The 17,907-nt window shown below is 36.5% G+C and overlaps 4 protein-coding genes and 1 non-coding gene across 6 annotated transcripts; 4 read left to right on the top strand and 1 right to left on the bottom strand.

The window, feature by feature from the left end:
* On the top strand, positions 409–481 carry TRNAA-UGC. Its single transcript has one exon. It is a non-coding gene; the product is annotated as a tRNA-Ala (tRNA).
* On the top strand, positions 2,958–6,194 carry LOC18614634 (ADP,ATP carrier protein 1, mitochondrial). Its single transcript, XM_018113944.1, has 4 exons — positions 2,958–3,096; positions 4,380–4,893; positions 4,978–5,349; positions 5,632–6,194. Exons 2-4 carry the CDS (start codon positions 4,390–4,392, stop codon positions 5,926–5,928), a joined length of 1,173 nt encoding a protein of 390 aa, XP_017969433.1. The 5' UTR covers positions 2,958–3,096; positions 4,380–4,389; the 3' UTR covers positions 5,929–6,194.
* LOC18614633 (E3 ubiquitin ligase BIG BROTHER) lies at positions 8,193–13,238 on the top strand. 2 transcript variants are annotated; one of them, XM_007052478.2, is made up of 11 exons: positions 8,193–8,458; positions 8,670–8,720; positions 8,827–8,867; positions 8,987–9,039; positions 9,171–9,344; positions 10,010–10,235; positions 10,580–10,614; positions 11,160–11,204; positions 11,546–11,667; positions 12,801–12,909; positions 13,011–13,238. In XM_007052478.2, exons 5-11 carry the CDS (start codon positions 9,204–9,206, stop codon positions 13,059–13,061), a joined length of 729 nt encoding a protein of 242 aa, XP_007052540.2. In that variant the 5' UTR covers positions 8,193–8,458; positions 8,670–8,720; positions 8,827–8,867; positions 8,987–9,039; positions 9,171–9,203; the 3' UTR covers positions 13,062–13,238. The 2 variants fall into 2 exon arrangements, with proteins under 2 accessions (XP_007052540.2, XP_017970358.1); XM_018114869.1 differs by having other exon boundaries at positions 8,955–9,039.
* LOC18614632 lies at positions 13,745–16,270 on the top strand. The gene is made up of 6 exons (XM_007052477.2): positions 13,745–14,136; positions 14,244–14,299; positions 14,687–14,748; positions 14,851–15,354; positions 15,442–15,616; positions 15,881–16,270. The coding sequence occupies exons 1-6, from the start codon at positions 13,992–13,994 to the stop codon at positions 16,037–16,039; spliced, it is 1,101 nt and encodes a 366-aa protein (XP_007052539.2). The 5' UTR covers positions 13,745–13,991; the 3' UTR covers positions 16,040–16,270.
* LOC18614631 lies at positions 16,853–17,659 on the bottom strand. The gene has a single exon (XM_018114337.1). The coding sequence runs from the start codon at positions 17,306–17,308 to the stop codon at positions 17,102–17,104; it is 207 nt and encodes a 68-aa protein (XP_017969826.1). The 5' UTR covers positions 17,309–17,659; the 3' UTR covers positions 16,853–17,101.

The following is a 17,907-nucleotide window of genomic DNA, read 5'->3' as shown; positions in this document are numbered from 1 at the left end:
TTTTTCCAAAGATCATTAGTCAAATTAAGACACAGGGGTACTAGAAAAACTTTGTGGCCTACTTTTATTTTGACGGTGGCTGTGGGCCGTCAACCCGTCGGCATTTGTATAATTGCGTTAGAGCTGGGGACGGTCATTTTAATTATATGATGTAAAATGCAGAGAATGCTAAACAGTGCTTTTTCTCTTGATGCCAATAATATTCCTATCTACCTAGGACTGTATATTTCACACCAAAGACCAGCTACCCTGGATTTGGTTCAGTTAGTAATAGAAACTCACGTCAGTTTCAAACTGCTGGTGCCTGGAAATGGAATTAAAGTAATGAAGAGTCCACTTTGTACAACGCTGTAACTATAATTAGCCGTACATTGCCTTGTGGAATTGGCCAAGCACAGCCAGGCAGAAGGGGATGTAGCTCAAATGGTAGAGCGCTCGCTTTGCATGCGAGAGGCACGGGGTTCGATCCCCCGCATCTCCATATACATATCACAAAAGTATGAGTAGATTTTGAACTTTTTCGATTTCAATATTAATTGATTAAATGTATTCAATTATTTGGGGACATAACTAGTAAGTGTTACAGTTAGTATTCTTACAAGTTGCCCCATCAATTACATTAAATAATAAATATATATAGTTGGTGAGTAGTAAATTTATTTCAACGGGAAAAATGTTTCCACTTCCCAGGCTTTGCCCAGAGATATTTTGCACATCTGGAGGCCACCATTAGTACAAGCAGGTAACTTAAGGGGCACATGGCTGCTGCCACACTTGTTACTTTCACTAGTATTGCTAATCTTGTATACCGTATAGTATATAAAATCATCGTATTACACTAATAAAATAAATAACTAGCCTCTTTCTTTATAAATGTTAAAATTCAAACTAGGCATTTTCGCCGTACAAATTCCAGCACCTTCTTCTGTTTTGGGCTTAGCCTCATTTTTACATTTATAATTAGGAATTCATGGGCCATGCCTGAGCCCGAAGCTACTTCGGCCATTCTGCCGTCTATTGTAACGGGGATTGGGCCTTTCTCCAGTTAAATGTTGAAGGTTAAAAATGCAATGGTAAAACGTAACAAAACTGAACTGGGCCCAAAGCTACAAAAGGCCTTCCAAAAAGATTTTTTACAGGAGGCGATTGCACGGCAAGATGTTAAGGGGCGTTTGAATTTAAATCTTTAGGGTAATCGTGTTTTGTGTCAAGCCTGTTTAATCTATTAGAGTTTTGTATAAAATACATTTAGTTAATTGTGTAATCATATATTTGTATAACTCATGATCCACATTTACGGCTTCATATAATTTTTTTTATATGATTAACTGTAACAGTGGTGGATTTTATTATAGTTGATGATGATAATAGATTTTATTACATTTATTTTATATTTGAGGGAAAAATGACTTTGTTATGTGTTGAAACTTAAGTCTAATCTTATGGGCTTTAAATTCTGAAAATAGAATTTAAATAAGCTTTGAAACCCATGAAATAACGAAAGCAAAAGAAAAAAAGAAAACTTTAGAGTGTTACAAATGAGGAAAATAGAACTTAAATAAGTTTTAAAATCCACAAAATAATGGAAGCAAAAGAAAAAGAGAGAACTTTAGAGAAATATAATGCTTTGTATTTCTCTAAGATGTGTTACAAATGAGGAAAAAAAAAGCCTATCTATAAGCTAATGACTATTAGGTTACAAAATAAGAATTAGATAATATAAGATAAGAGATTTAATTTGATGAGATAATATTCAAATTAAATCAAAATACTAATCTAATCCAATCTAATAAATCTACATATAAACTTATATATACATTAGTAAATTCAAGAGATCAAATTAGATTATAGTACATGGGTTGGGCTTGTTGTTTGAACTGTCTAGTTTGTCTAGGTTGTCTAACTTGTTTGAGTTGTTGTTTGTTGGGTTATTGACCTACCTAGATTGGTCTTAACTATTGGGCCATGACATATTTGAACTTTACTATTTTTGAAAGAAAAATTATGTACTAATTAATAAATTAAATATTTGAATATTAGATTTTGTTACAGTTAATGGATTTTATTGTTTTGTCATAGATATTTTTATTATTATTAGTTTTAAATTTGAATGATGAAGGTACATTTCATTTGTAATTGTATAAATTATAATTTAATTGTGTTGAAAGTTTAAACGAATTATAAGTCATTTGTGATCATATAAAATTTAATTAGATTCGTTAATAAATATGTTAAACATATTGTGTTGTATTACATGTTTAAAAAATATATTCGTATAAGATCTTAAAATATTTAATTAATTATATCATATTTATATTTATTTATACAATTATTAATATTTTATTTTTATATGTTACAGTTAAAACACGGATACAAACTGTCAATCTAATTTATTGTTATTTTTAAGTGTCCTTCGCTTCCATCAAATATTAGACAGCATTAGAGTCAAATCAAGAATCTAATCGGAAGAGTACAAGGAAAAACTTCTCCTTTCCGAGTTGACTTCAAATAAAACAGGAGTTGCCAATTCTTACTCGTCCTTTGTCAAATTATGGAGGGATGAACCAGTTGTTAATAGTGACATTAAAACTTCCCCCAATTTCAAAATTAAAAAGGTGGAAAGGTTTTACTAAGACAATACCATTTCTTTATAATTAATTTGCATGAATCCAGGAAAAGTAACTCCACCTTGCATGTCGAGGCCCAAATTATTTAAATGAATGATATTTCCAAAAAAAATACTATTTGAATGAAACGATGTCGTTGGAAAGAGAAATTCAGCCGTGCAGCGTCCCACTTTGACGCATTCAATGGATGATAAAAGTCGACCAAAGGAGCGACGGCGATAAATGCATGTGGCCTGCGAAGCACTCAGATCCAACGCACCGCTGACCGCAACGAATCGTTGCTTAAACACGTGGGGCCTCTTGGTCACATCGGGCCAATAAAAAGGCAGGAGGGACCTTCGCTCTTTTCAAAGCCTCGCCGCTCCATACAAAATCTCTCCCTCCCTTTCTCTCGCCTTCCTTTCGACGCAGATCGAAAGGCGGAGACCTCCAACAATCTATCGCAGTCACCAATCAGGTTCTTCTCAAGGTAAATACCTCTCAAAATATTCTAAAACACAGACTGAAAAGGGAAATATCAGATCTAATGTTCTCTGGTTTAGCTTTTACCTTTTTTTTTTTAAATCGATCACTGTTCTTTTAGATCTATATACTCTTTCTGAAATGATAGAGTGCTGTAAGTAGATATTCTTTTTTCTTTTATTCTTAGATCTATTTATTTTCTGCAGACTTTTCGGTTTGTGTGAGAAATGAAATGAAATGCTTTGACGTTTGATCTGATCTATTGTTAACATGTTATTTTTTTAGAATTTATGCTTGATTTATTAGATCTGTTGGTATTTACTGCTTCTGATTGCAAATCGGTGGTGTGGATACATGTCAGATTTGTTTCCAGCTCTCACTTACTGTTGGATTCTTTAGATCTGTTGATTTGTTTATTGGAACTGCGTTTTCAAACAGTTTAATCTTGTTAGTTTCTTTGCGATTCTTTTAAGCACACTTCGTTTGACCTTTCAAGATAGATCATTTAAATACCTTCAGATCAGGGACTGTTTCTGCTTTTTCAAACTTTAATAGTAAGCGATAGCATGTATGGTTTTTTTATTTGTTATATTGAATTATATCTGCAGACATTTGTGACCTAAGAGGGAAACACTTTCATTCATACATAACTATATATTTGTTGTCGGTCAGATTTTGAGATGTTTATATTTTGTAACATATTAATATTGTATAATATAGTAATTTAGCAATCTATGCATGCCTATCTGATCAAGTAATTATTTCTAGGACCGTTTAGGATATTTTGATTGGCACTGTATCGCAGTTTATGGTTTGTGTTGTTATAAAGTGTTTTTTAGATGTTTTCTGCTTTAAATTGTTGTGATGATCCAGTTCCTGTATCAGTGAGTTGTGGTTGGTTGTCATTTTGTTTTATAGTTTGTTCTCTAGAGATTCTGAGTTCTTGCTGAGGTGTGTTAGTACAAGATACTGAAATGTATGTTGCTACTGCAGGATAGCCCCTTTATTTTACATTGTTGCACTTTTTGCTTACACTTATGCTTGTTAGAAAAGCATTGTGCTCCTGCATGATATTTGCTGAATTTTGCTTCATTTAATATCTTTTCTTGGTTAAAGCATTTTCGTATCTGTGATCTTACACCTGACTTTCTTGTCATTGTTGACAATGAGTGAATTGAATCAATAATATGTTTGTAGATGACTTTGCCTCGTTTAGTAACACATTTTTCTCTTCCTTTTTTTTAATTGTATTTTCTTTGTATGTTCATGTTCTCGTGCCCTTTCTTGCAGGGAAGTCAGAATGGATCAGGTTCAACACCCAACTGTCATGCAGAAGGTAGCAGGCCAGCTGCTTCGTTCTAGCCTTTCCCAAGATTTTCAAGGATATGATGGCTCTTTGAGGAGGCCTGCTCTACACCAAAGATGTGTTGCATATGGGAATTACTCCAATGCTGCACTGCAGTATCCTATTGTCCGGGCTTGTGGAGCTACCAGTGACCTGTCTATGGTTCCATCAACAGCCACTGCTGTTTGTGTTCAAGCCCCTGCAGAGAAAGGCTTTGCCGGCTTTGCTATCGATTTCCTGATGGGTGGAGTTTCTGCTGCTGTATCTAAAACAGCTGCCGCTCCAATTGAGCGTGTTAAGCTTTTGATTCAGAACCAGGATGAGATGATCAAAACTGGTAGGCTTGCTGAACCATACAAGGGTATTGGTGATTGTTTTAAGCGAACAATTCAAGATGAAGGAGTTGTTTCTTTGTGGAGAGGAAACACTGCTAATGTTATTCGTTATTTCCCCACTCAGGTTAGCAATTGTAACTTTTTTTTTTTTGTTTATTATATTTATTTCTCCTGTCTTATGCATATTGCTTTGATTATTTTGCAACAGGCCTTGAACTTTGCTTTCAAGGATTACTTCAAGAGGCTTTTCAACTTTAAGAAAGACAGGGATGGTTACTGGAAATGGTTTGCTGGGAACTTGGCATCAGGAGGTGCAGCTGGTGCTTCTTCCCTTCTCTTTGTCTACTCCTTAGATTATGCTCGAACCCGTCTTGCCAATGACGCAAAGGCTGCGAAGAAGGGGGGAGAGAGGCAATTCAATGGCCTTGTTGATGTCTACAAGAAGACCTTAAAATCTGATGGTATTGCTGGGCTTTACCGTGGGTTCAATATTTCATGTGTTGGAATCATTGTTTACCGTGGTTTATACTTTGGAATGTATGATTCTCTGAAGCCAGTGGTTTTGACTGGATCGTTGCAGGTTAGTATACTGTTTAATGGTGATGTGATGTAAGAGGTTTTTCATTCCTTAATTTTGGCATTGATTATATAACTGCTGCTGCAGTTATTTGATATGACTTAACTTTTTGTTGTTGTGTTTGTCGCATTACTAATCAATAGTATAATATTTTTCATTCTGGGCATATATTAAATTTTTTCTATGACAAATGGTATTGATTTCTATCATTGAGCTTGTAAATATTACTTCCATAATGGAATGTTGTAATGACATCTTGCTTTTATTTTCCCTCTGGTATTGCAGGATAGTTTCTTTGCCAGCTTTGCCCTTGGTTGGCTCATCACTAATGGTGCTGGGCTTGCATCCTACCCAATTGACACTGTTCGCAGAAGAATGATGATGACCTCTGGTGAAGCAGTCAAATACAAGAGCTCACTTGATGCATTTTCGCAGATCTTGAAAAATGAGGGTGCCAAGTCCCTATTTAAGGGTGCTGGAGCTAACATCCTTCGTGCTATTGCCGGTGCTGGTGTGCTTGCTGGATATGACAAGTTGCAGCTCATTGTTCTCGGAAAGAAGTATGGATCTGGCGGTGCTTAATTCTGGGCATATCTTCCTTTTTGTTCCGTTTAGGATTAGATGGTGATGAAAAACTTGGCTCCCGAGAAATTTATTTCGGCAAAATTTCATTAAATAATTCAGTTATAGGGGGAGTTGCTCTCCAAACGATTTTTATTTTCGGATGGAAGTTTTGATTAAGAAAACATGATAAGATCGGTGGCTAATGCTACTGCCCCATGTCGGAGTTTTGGTTTTATGAATGGAGGGATATATTTATATTTGAAGTTCTAATTGTTGTGCTTCGAGTTGTTATGTTTGAAATTGATATCATCTGTTAAGATTGTTATGTTTCAAAATGGGCAATTTTGAAGCGCATATGATACTTTTTTGCTTGCCTACTGAATTATTAGATCTGTGTTGTTGTCAATCGTCCCATTTTCTGGCATGCCCCTTGTTCCGTAAACGAGGTGCTAAGTGCCTCTGTTTCTTTACTCGCGGAGTTTGTATGTTGGGGTCAATCGCCCATCATAATGGAGATGGCTATGAACCTGTAGCAGGCATAATCGTTAAGAGTACAAATGGTTAATAAACTATGCAGCAACTAGTTTCACGTGTGACCCTTAAAAATACTGCGAGGCAGGCTTCTCTTTTCTTCTTTCGTACTTGTTTATTACAAGTACGACGGACAGCGTAAAATCAAAAGAAAGAAAATTGCTACAATACCACATCAAAACTTTTGGTCTTCCCCATTTTCATTTCATGGTATGGAGAGTATTGAAAGTGATGGCAGTCGACGGGATTAAGCTAATCTTTGCTTTAATGAAGTTGACTAAGAAGTAATCACTTTTGGAATAACGGCTGCTGTGCTGTCCGCCACAACTTGAATCAGATGCTCTTCTTTCTTTTTGCCTGATGGAATGTATAAGATGCTCTTTGATTAGTAGCTTCCTCTCCTTCATTTTTGACTACCCTTTTGAGGGATTTATTTATGCAGCTGCGCCTCTTTGCGCAAAATAATTGGAGAAACGATGAATTCCTTGCTTGCAAACCAGGGCTTCTTCTGTGCCAACAACTTGATGACACATGCTATCTTCTCTGCCCAAAATTGAATGTAGCTTCGCCTCCCAAATTTAAAGTGATCTTCCTCTCTTTTGTCATTGAATATAACCAGTAAATTCTTGCTTTACTTTTTATACCAAGGTGAAACAACAATCAGGTCTCCAATTAAGATTCACATCTTGTTTCATTCATAGTCATTAAACACTGGCCTAAAGTGGTTTCTCTTCATTTAAAAACCAGCGACAGCCTCTTTCTTTTCCTTCACTTCCATCTCTGTGTTTTAGGGGAAATGTCCGTCATCTTGGAACAATGACTTGAAGACACAGAGCTGATAGGTATGGGACGAACAAACCAAATATACCCTACCCGAATGAAGGGAAGTTCACTACAGCCCCAGACCTAACCATGACTCCTTAAATGTGGGAGATTTCCAATCTTAACCACTTTCATCAAGGAGTCAGCTGGTTTGGTCATCTGATCTTCAACTGCATGTAATTATTCTTTTCAATTTTAATAATAAGACAACCGCTGGTACGTTGTAGTAATACTACCCCAATGTTTACAACGTTCAAAGCTAACGAAACTTGCTAAACTACCCAAGAAAAGAAGGTTGAAATTTATGTGCAAACATCAGTCTCTCCACAAGTTAACAGGATCCAAGGATTTTGTAATGTTCTAAACAATTATCTCTCAGCTCCCAACAGCAGGGACCCAAGGTCTAACCTTGGCACACCACCGATATTGGCATTACACTTAACACATCTAAATTTGTTGCAACAATTTGCTACCAAAATGGAAAAAAAAAAAAAAACAAGAGGGTTGTCTTTCCCCAAGTTCATTCATGTGCTAGCTCACAGCCATGGCATCATGATGGATAGTGAAGACTGAAGAGAAGCTAAACCCTAGGCCTGCTGAAAATCACTCAACAAACCACAGGAAAAGAAAAAGAAAAAGAGGACATCTCTTTTGTTTTGGTTCATTGTATCAATTCTTTTTTAAGTGTCGTCAATACTAAATAGTAATAGTAGCAGCACTATTAAATCTAGGCTGCTCTGCCCTCCTGCTTTAAAGCTGTTGCCGTTGGGGATTGGGGACCAAACCTTTATTGGACTTTAGTGTTTTTAGGTGAACAATATATGTAGGATTCAGATTTCAGAATTTCAGTTTAACAGAATTCAGGACTGAAACGTCGTCGTAGAGGATTACATTTTGTAGTATCAAAACGTGTCGATAAACGCAAGACAAAAGCGCCATAAACGGGGACAGAGAGGGAGACTGGGAGAGTGAAATCCCATCCCTGCTTTCGCTTTCACCTTTCAATGCTCTCTCTGTCTCTCTTTCTTCAAACAAAACAAAGCCTTCTTCTCAAGCTTCGTTGTCTCTTCTGCTTTTCTCTCTTCTTACTTATTTCTTCCTTTCTCTCAATTTTCCTTTTTTTTTTCTTTAAAGTTGGTAATTTCAGTCTGATTATCAATCAAAACCCAGAATTTTTGCTGTCAACGTTGATAATGTAATCACTCATTGGAGCAAGTTACAGTCTTTTTTTGAATACTTTCAAGTTTTTGCTCAAAACATCTCCCTAACCTCTCTGCTTATGTTTTTAACTACCAAAAATTTTTTTTTTCCTTTTTGTGATTTTGTAGCTTCATTTTTTTATTACTTGGAGTGATCTTGATGCTGACGGTGCCTTTGTTTTCTCTTCTTATTTCTTCCCCCTTCAGTTGCGCTTGGAGTTTTAGTATGAAAATGTGAAGAACATGTTGCCAAGCCAGGTAAAAGATTAGGAAGAATTAAACTTTGTTTGGATGCTGAGCTGACTCAAGAAAATAAGAGAAGCTATAAATTTTTTTGGGTGAGATGTTTTTTAAATTTTTGCAGCTTGATGACGGGGAGCTGTGATTCATGCTGCTTTGATTTCTGTGAGTTCAACGATTTTGTGCCTAATTTTGAAAATTTAGCTGATAATTACATTGAAATTATTCAGGAAGGGGAGTCACATTAACCAGATTCGATTTTTTGTTGATATCATTTGTTGCAGAACCGCTAAAATTGGCTTGGACGAATATTAAATGAAATCCAAACTCTGCTCAAGTAAGAAAATAGTAATATTTATGTTAAGTTATTCTATAATTTTAAGTTGAAAGTTAACCTTTTGGAAGGGAAAAAAATGGAAAAACCTTGAATCTTTGATTCTATGATATTAATGTAGTGCTTGATTGCAGCTTACATAAGTGGAGTTGGAGTAGAGGTTAAACATGAATGGGAATAGGCAAATGGAGGTGCATTACATTGACACGGGCTTTCCTTACACTGCTACTGAAAGCTTTATGGACTTTTTCGAAGGTCTTACACATGTCCCTGTAAATTACACTCACACTGTACCGATGCAGGATCAGGTATTTTTCAGTGTTTAATCTTTTATTTAATGGCCAAAAAAAAAAGAGGAAAATTTTCAGCAGTAAATTGTAGAATTGATTTTTGATTAGGTTGTTCATGCCTTAGGCAATGCTTAGGTGTGATGCTGTTAGACCCATGCTTTTCATGAATGGAGGATATGGATTTTCTCACTGGTGCATTTATGTACCCTTTTTTAATATATTAACCTGAGGAAAGATTATCTTTTTTCTTTTTTTTTTTATAGTAACATTTTGTATGAAAATTCTACACATCAATATGATTGAGGATTTATGGGATCGATGGGATTTCAGTTGTTTCCAATGTTAAAATGAACTTGTCTTCCTCTGTCGTTTCTTATGGATTTATGTACTAACATACAACATTGCTATGAATTGGCTGAAAGTGGAAGCTTTTACATAGCAAAGCATACTGTATTTATCTTCTAATTATGCATTCACTGTTCCTTTTGTTAAGATAATTATATAAATTATTTAGTTAGAGTTATAATACAATACCATTGCTTAGTTAGACTACAATATCTAGTTAAGTGTTATACTATAGTAATGTTAGTTAATTAGAGTTAGACTATGAATAGGATTAACCTTTAGTCCCTAGTCATAGTTTTTTGCATGAATGTGATAGTATTTAATCTTTCTCTGTCCAGGAAAACATATACTGGTCAATGAGTATGAATGCATACAAATTTGGATTTTCTGGTCCCGAGAGTACCTTTTACAGTCCATATGAAGTAAGTGATCATTTGCCAAGAATGGATGTCAGCAGGAGGACTTGGGACTACCCATCAACGCTGAACTCTGAAGAGCCTGCAACCATAGACATGCAGCCTGGAGGAGAAGCAGTTGTGGGCATCCATGCTATACCTGAAGAATGTTAGTTAAAAATATGTTTTGATCTTAACAGTTTCAATATACTTGTTAGAACTAGATGTCTATTTTTGTCCTTATGTTTAAAGTTCGACCAATCTGATATTTGCTAGCTTGTTGGAATTACAAAAAGATAATTTATCCTGGCATCTATGTAGTTTATTGACTGTTTTGTTTTAAAGAAACAAAAGAGCCTCTTGTTACAAATGATGTACAAGACTTTATTCTGTTCATGATTCTTTGGATTCTTGAGTGAGTCTGTTTCCATAAATTTCTGTGACAATATATTTCATCAATCTTCCCCCTTTACCTACATTTCTAGTTCTAAAGATTTGTTGTTCTTTTTCTAGGTATTACAAATCATCAAAGCAATAGTAATTCTCAGGTATGATCTTTCTTTTTTCAGATGTTACTCAGTTTTTTCTTGCATGTGCTTGTGCATTTTGTTCTCATGTATCTGACCTAGACTCCCAGTTGAAAGCCACATTGTACAATCACAAACAAAGTGCCAACTTCTGGAGGATGAAATGAAGTCCAACAATTGCCCTGATCAAAATTTCATCTTTGTTATTAATTTATTCCCATAGGAAGTACTCCAAACCTTTTATAAGTGGACAGAATTTTCTATTATGATGAAGAGTGGGCAGTGTAAATGCAAGCATCACTGCCATGGATACATATGCGGGGGCAATTAGCTTATATACTTTACTAAATACACCTGTATTTATTCTCCCTTTTTGAGCCATACCTGTCATATAATTGTACTTTACTGGCTGTTTCTCTCAACTTTGATCCACATTTGAAGAACTTTGGTTAAATTTTTTGTTCTCGATTTTGCATATTATACGGTTTTAACTGTGGTTGCAAACATTAAAGCCTAGAATCTATATTATTTACTGATCAAAGATGATCTGCATTATATTGTCACAGGTTGTTTGGCAAGACAATATTGACCCAGATAACATGACCTATGAGGTTTGCCTTTGCAGCTAATCGTGCTTTATTGTTTAAAATACATGCATTTGCACTTTCTAAAAGATGACTGCATACATACCTTTTTCAAATTAAATGAATTCAGGGCTAGAAGCTGAATTGTAGGATCTTGCCCTAATATCATAAATAAACCTCTAGTGATTGTAAAATCAATTCAATTTAAGAGAGAATATTAGGAATTAATCACATGTGGTGCTACTGCACGTGCCTATGCACTTGATTGGTTCTATGATGGGAACTGGGAACAATTATGGAATCAGTAATTACTTGAGTCAAAGCTTGCATAGATGTTATTGATTAGCTACATAATTTTTGTATGACAGGAATTGCTTGACTTAGGCGACACAATTGGAAGCCAAAGTCGGGGTCTATCCCAGGAGCTTATTGATTTGCTTCCAACCTCAAAATGCAAGTTTGGAAGCTTCTTCTCAACGAAAAGAGAGAGGTAAATCTTTTACTTGTATGTGCTTTGTTTGACAGTGCCTGCTTTTATTAAACTATGGCTGTTAACCTGCCATTGTGTCTCCAGACTTTTATTATTTGCTTTCGTGGCCTTTGTCTCAAGCATTCATACTAAATTATCTTATTCAAAAATTCTTTTACTAGGTAAATTTTGTTTTTGACAAATTTTCTAGGCAAAATTGACATGCCTATGCATTGCATATGTTTCCACCAGAAATTGTGGGGAATCACTTTAAACAGATTAAATGTTCACTGTTCTCATCCTTCACCTTGGAATTTTAGATGCAAGAGAAGAGACTTTTCCTGAAACAAGCATTTCTTATGGTCCCTACTTATCCCTCCATCATTTCCTGTTTATGGTTTTATATAATACTGGTTTGTAATCTACTTACATGTTGCAATAAATGATGGAAAATTGGTCCTTCTAGGTAGCAATGGATCTTTGGACATATGTCCTTTCTATTACCTCTTTCCCCTTTTCAACTTTTGTGCTTTATCTTCTAGTCTTGTACATCATACTAGACTACATCGAAGCAGTTTAGTTTTTACCTTGGAATATGTGCGAAAGGCACTAGGTACAGTTTCAACTGGCACTGTTTTGTAGCTGATGAATGCCCTGTTTGAGACATGTACGTGTACAGGACAATAGCTGTTGCGATGCTTGTTAATGCTGAGTCTCTGAATTGCAATTGTCAAAACATCTGAGAATCATTGGTTGGCCGGTAGCGTTTGCAGTGTCTGAAAATTACCTTTAACATGCAAGCAAACCACAAGTTAAATATTGCAGTTGAATTCATTTCGTAGAGATTTTGTCAAAACATGCCATTTCCTACTATCTCCAGGATTTTCTTTCAATTGCTCATAAAGTTTTGGTTTTCACTAACAGTCTCCTTTACCACTAGTTATTTGTAGGGAGTTGATGGAGATACCTTTGAGTCCTAATTTGCAGTTTTAGTTGGTTAAACGCTTCTACTTTCTTTTGTCTGCTATTAGATGTTAGTCCCCCCTCCTCCTCTCTCTTCTTAGGATAATTTGGCCTTTTCCACATTTTAACTGCTCATATTCTTAGCTTTTCAACATCTTCACGTGATCATTTTGCTTTTACTTGTGAAACAGATGTGTGATCTGCCAGATGAGGTACAAAAGAGGGGAGCAGCAGATGAAATTGCCATGCAAGCACGTCTACCACTCACAATGCATCACCAAATGGCTTAGTATCAACAAGGTCAGTTAATGGTTTCTACAAAGCTGAAAGAATTTTTTAACATCTACAGGCTTTGATTTAGTGCCTCTGACATACTGCTGATCTAAATCGTGTTTCGTTAGATATGCCCGGTCTGCAACAACGAAGTATTTGGCGAGGAATCAAGGCATTAAGACATCGAAATTAGCAAGTTTTAGAGTAACATGGCTCGACTTCTTCTTTTTTATACTTGTCATTTAGCTACGTTCTGTTCCTTTCCATTTTTCCCTGTACACATAGGGCTAGTGAAGGACATTTTTCTTGTTCTTTATATAAATCTTTTTTCAGTAAAAGAAAAAGCCATATTTCCTGAGTTTCAATAGTAAGAAATATGGTTGGATGAAGTTGCAGTATGCAGTAATCAAGAGTTGATTACTAATGATTTAGAATCCATTTAGCATTGTCTTTGTGATGTCAAAACGTGTTTATGGCTCAAACGCAATCCCTTAACAGCAAAAACATCTATTGAGGAGAGAAAAGGGGGTGGGTGAAAGTGAAAGAAGCTGTTGGTTGCACCACCCAATGTGATCAAGGGCAAGCGCCGCTGTTGTTTGCACCACCAAATCCGACCAATGGTCAAAGCTGGATTCTGTTTGCTCATGTCCGAATTCGACCTTAAACAAACACGATGGGACTGTCGATGGTTTCTTTCATTGCATGTAACGAGTTAAAAGTTAAAATCAAGGATTCGGATTCGTTTTGCCCAACAGCAGTTTTTCCCTTGAGTTAGACTCCACGTTGTCGTGGTGGGATCCAACAAAGGAAGGGATCCACGTGACAAAACAAACACGAAGGCTAAGAGGCTTAGACTAAAAAGAAAAAGAAGACCAAGTAAACTAATATTATAAAGTCCCCAACGGTCAGATGGAATTCTAAAAAGGCCCACTAACGTTCACTCCCTCTTTGTCTCTCTGCCCACTGACCGTTACTTAGATCTCCCTCCAGTCCTTCCCTCTCTCTCTCTCTCCTGAAACCTTTCTCCATTTCTGCCTCCTCCTCTCTCTCTCTTTCTAATTCTAGCACTCTCTCAAATCCCAAGTGTTTCTCTCTCTCTTTAATTCTCTATGGAGCCAGCAAAAATCGATTGGAAGAGAATAGACTCCAGATTTGTTGAGGACTGTGTTTATGAGCACATCAATGCACCCAAATGGGTTGATTTTTTGGCCGTTGAAGACTCCATTGACGATGAAGCCTGGTTCTGCAGACCTGGTAAAACCTTTTTTTTTTCTCCTCTCAATGAATGCATTGCATAAATTCCTCTCTACCCTTACGTTCTCATGTAACACTTTTACTTTTTGTTAATCTTGGTATTGCAGATTGTAAGCATCCAAAGACAGCTGAGGATTTCCTTAAAACGACTCCACCTTCAAAGGTTTTAATCTCGGCTTTCCATACCCTTCTTTTTGCCTCAAAAACACTTTAGCTTCACCAAGTAAAATGTAGGATACAGCAGGGCATGCTTTCTTCTTGCTTGTCCTGAGATTGATTATATGGGGATAAAGATTTGCTCTTTCTTGGTTTTTTGGTGAAACAACTAGTTCTTGGGATGAGATCGATCTTGCTTTTCTTGACATAAGTAATGCTACGTATTATTTTTCTTATTTAGTTCTTGGGATTAGAACTAAATAATGTTTTAGTTCCTTTTCTTGTTCTTCTTGAATTCTCCTCAGTTTTCCTCTGACAAAGAGAGACTTCATCCTCTGTCATGCTAATATTATGGACCCTTTGTCTCACCTTTGCTTTATTGATCTTTTTGAAGCTTGCACGATCAGCTAATGGCGATGGAAGTGGAAGCCTTCCACTTCGCGAATGGAATCAAGGGTATTGAATCCAAGCTTTAGATTACAACAAGTTTTTGTTCAAGATTCAGTTTTTCTCAACAAAACTTCACTTATTTCCATTTTGGGGTTTCTTGTATTTCAGAGATGCAAAACTGAAGAGAAGAGGACAAATTCAATCTTCAAATTTTTCAAAGATTGATCCTACATTCAACGAAGATGGTGAAAACCAGAACCCGAATTTATCAACTCCTCCAAATCACCAAGCCAAGTCTCTGAAAGCCGCAATCAAGTCAAGCAGTGAAAAGAAGAAACCAATAGATGATATCTCCCAGAGTGATGAGATGCCGCGGCTGAAAAGTACTTTGTCAGCTAGGAATTTGTTTGCTGGCAGGGATATACTAAATCATATAACTGAATTTTGCAATGAATTGAAGAAATTGACGACCAGAGCAAGGGAGAGAGAAAATGAGGAAAAGTTAAGTGAGAAGAAGAGTCAAGAGGCTGCAGTAGTGAAGGAGAGTTCTGGCCAAGTGTTAGGTGAGCTGGACGTGAAAGAGAAAGAGAGGAAGCCCCTATTTGAATTGGGTAAAGAGAAACTTGAAGGAATTGAAAATGGAAGTGCTAAGGAGAAAGAAAGGAGGAAGAAGTATGTCTAATCCCTCTCTGTTTTAACTGGTTAAATTTGATTTAGAATCTATATAGGGTACTGAAGTTTGATTATCATGTTGTGCAGAAAACATGATGAGGCAGAGAACATACCCGTCTCTCTAAACTTGGAGAATGTAAAGCACAAAGGAGAAGAACGGGTGCTGCAAATACGGACCAATCCACCCTCCCCTCAGTGCTTTTCTGCCCCTCATGCGCCCATGAAAACCACCCCTTCTAAGGCTTCCAGATCCAGACTTATGGTATGTAAACTATTACCTGCAGCTTCTTTCCATTTAGTCTTCAGTCTTCCACCACAGAAAGTTGTCTCTTGAAAGAGAGAATTTGAGAAACTTGCTCATTTTGTTCACCAGCATCAGGGCATCTCTTTGTTCAGTAGTATAGATGCATCTTTCTCAAATCCTCAAATTGTCTCTTCCTACATGGCAATTTTACTTTATATATTATGTTTCGTTACAAGATTGCTTGTTTTGGTAAGCACTTACAGTCACTCATGCATCCATCAGGAGAGGGGGATCCTTCAAGAACTGAAGCAAAACAAGGAGATGAAAAAAGATGATCCAGCAGACAAACCTGGCAGTGTTCCTACTAATCATATTGATGGAAGACAAGCGAGAGCATTGGATGTATTTTGGTTCCTGAAGCCTTGCACACTGTCTGAGTGAACACTTCGATATCAAACAAGAAACTCAAATACATTCTTTCATTCTTTCCGTATACCTTGAAGCTTCTATGTTCTGTTTACTTCGTTGATTATTCAAGTGTCAGCTCCGTAGCTCTTAGTTATTAGTTCCCTGATTCATTGATTCTTGATAAAACAAAGTGTAATTAAAGCATTTTTTTAATAATTGTACTGAAAATCCATTTTCAGTGAATAAAGATGTTATACTCCTCAACTCCCTCTTAGTGTAAGGTGATGATTGTTTCTTCAATCCTGTTAGGAAAGGGGACCCTTTGATTAATTGATTAGTGTTAAAATTACACTCCCATGTGCTTTTGGAATATGGTTTGATTAAAAATTGCACCTCCTTAAGTTTAAAGCCAAATGTTTCGTACTCCTGAAGAGTGTGAGTGGCAGGCAGGGATTGCCTGAAACAAAAGCGGGCACAAAAGCCAAATAATGGGCCTTTTTTCATTTTGTCTTTCTCTCCTCCTTTTGCCCCCCATGTTTAGCAACATAAAGACAATTTCCCAAATGATGTTTATCTAATTCTTGGATAGGAATGAGCAACAACACCCAAGAAACAAACTGGCAAACTCTGCAAACATAAATATGAGATACCTATGAAAGTTGATGAGGTTCTGAATTCTACTTCTGACATTAGTACTGTAATGCAGTGAACAGTTGGCACGGTGTGTCTGGTTCAGAAAAGTCAAAAAACAGAACCAAGTTTCCAAGCTGATCTCCTACATCAAAAAACCCTGATCTGATTTTTCACATGGATTCCAGCCCCATAAGATTCAACAAAGACTACAAGAAGAGTAATGAATACAGATCGTATACATGAACTTCAAACAACACTCACAACTTACGGTTGAATTCAATCCCGCAACGATATACTAAGAAACACAAAAGAATGTTTTTGACTTATTCTCTACCTTGCCTTATTATCAGCACGGGAAAAGAAAAGAAACAGAGGTTTAAACAAAAACAAAAACAAAAGAAGACAAATATATGTACATTAAGATCTGATGATTGAAGCTAAGATCACTTGAGACAATCTAATCTAATCTAACCTCAAGTTGCAAAGCATGCAATCCAAGATCCTAGACCAGACGAGCCGTGCACGAGGGTAGAGCCTGTTGGTATAAACCCTCGATTCCCTTACCAGATCCTCCATGGCCTCTACAAAGAGATTCAAGCTTCTAATAGGAGGAACATACAGAGTCAAAGGCGCCGCAGAGAAAGCAATTGTGAAGAACAGCTGCAACATCACGTTCGTGGTTCAAAACTATGCAAACCCAAAAAAGGCCAGAATCAAAAAGTCTCAAAAACTCAAACTTCTTGGGCTCTGAAGTTATGGAGATGCAGAGTCTTCAAAGGGTTTGTTGGTTGAGAGACAGGTGAAGAACAGAAGGAAGACACGAAATACTTCTTGATGATGTCGAAGATTGGAGATATAAAGGTGTTGTCTAAGGTTAGATGGAAGAAAGAGAAAGAGAGGAAGTTCTGGAAATCTGAAGAAATAAGGAGTTATGCACAGCTTTGTTTAGGTACGAGACTGGTCGTTGGACTTGGAGATGCATGTGGGGTTCCTAATCCTGGCCGAGAGCTTTGACCCCTGTTTTCATTTATTATCTTCCCGTTTTACTTGTAATTACCCGTTACTAATAGTGTCTTGGTTTCATTCGAAGAAAAAAAAAAGGATTAATGATGATAACATATTATAAGGTAACATTACTTAGCATATGAAATTCACGTGCAAGGGCAGGGATATCACGTTCGGTAGAAATATATAGAATTCATCTACTCCATATTCATAGTCATACATGCATATATATATATATATACACACATTCGATCAATTTTATT

This window comes from Theobroma cacao, chromosome 1 (assembly GCF_000208745.1).
Source record: "Theobroma cacao cultivar B97-61/B2 chromosome 1, Criollo_cocoa_genome_V2, whole genome shotgun sequence".
In the NCBI taxonomy this organism is placed as follows: domain Eukaryota; kingdom Viridiplantae; phylum Streptophyta; class Magnoliopsida; order Malvales; family Malvaceae; genus Theobroma; species Theobroma cacao.
This window is presented reverse-complemented; position numbering and strand designations above follow the sequence as displayed.

Excerpts from the sequence above, each read along its gene's own strand:
- LOC18614631 (XM_018114337.1), bottom strand. The coding sequence starts at position 17,308 with ATGTTGCAGCTGTTCTTCACAATTGCTTTCTCTGCGGCGCCTTTGACT.
- LOC18614632 (XM_007052477.2), top strand. The coding sequence starts at position 13,992 with ATGGAGCCAGCAAAAATCGATTGGAAGAGAATAGACTCCAGATTTGTT. Across the intron at positions 14,749-14,850 it reads CTTCGCGAATGGAATCAAGG|AGATGCAAAACTGAAGAGAA; the intron begins GTATTGAATCCA and ends CTTGTATTTCAG. Across the intron at positions 15,617-15,880 it reads CTTCCAGATCCAGACTTATG|GAGAGGGGGATCCTTCAAGA; the intron begins GTATGTAAACTA and ends TGCATCCATCAG.
- LOC18614634 (XM_018113944.1), top strand. The coding sequence starts at position 4,390 with ATGGATCAGGTTCAACACCCAACTGTCATGCAGAAGGTAGCAGGCCAG. Across the intron at positions 4,894-4,977 it reads TTCGTTATTTCCCCACTCAG|GCCTTGAACTTTGCTTTCAA; the intron begins GTTAGCAATTGT and ends ATTTTGCAACAG. Across the intron at positions 5,350-5,631 it reads TTTTGACTGGATCGTTGCAG|GATAGTTTCTTTGCCAGCTT; the intron begins GTTAGTATACTG and ends CTGGTATTGCAG.
- LOC18614633 (XM_007052478.2), top strand. The coding sequence starts at position 9,204 with ATGAATGGGAATAGGCAAATGGAGGTGCATTACATTGACACGGGCTTT. Across the intron at positions 11,668-12,800 it reads TTCTCAACGAAAAGAGAGAG|ATGTGTGATCTGCCAGATGA; the intron begins GTAAATCTTTTA and ends CTTGTGAAACAG. Across the intron at positions 12,910-13,010 it reads AATGGCTTAGTATCAACAAG|ATATGCCCGGTCTGCAACAA; the intron begins GTCAGTTAATGG and ends GTGTTTCGTTAG.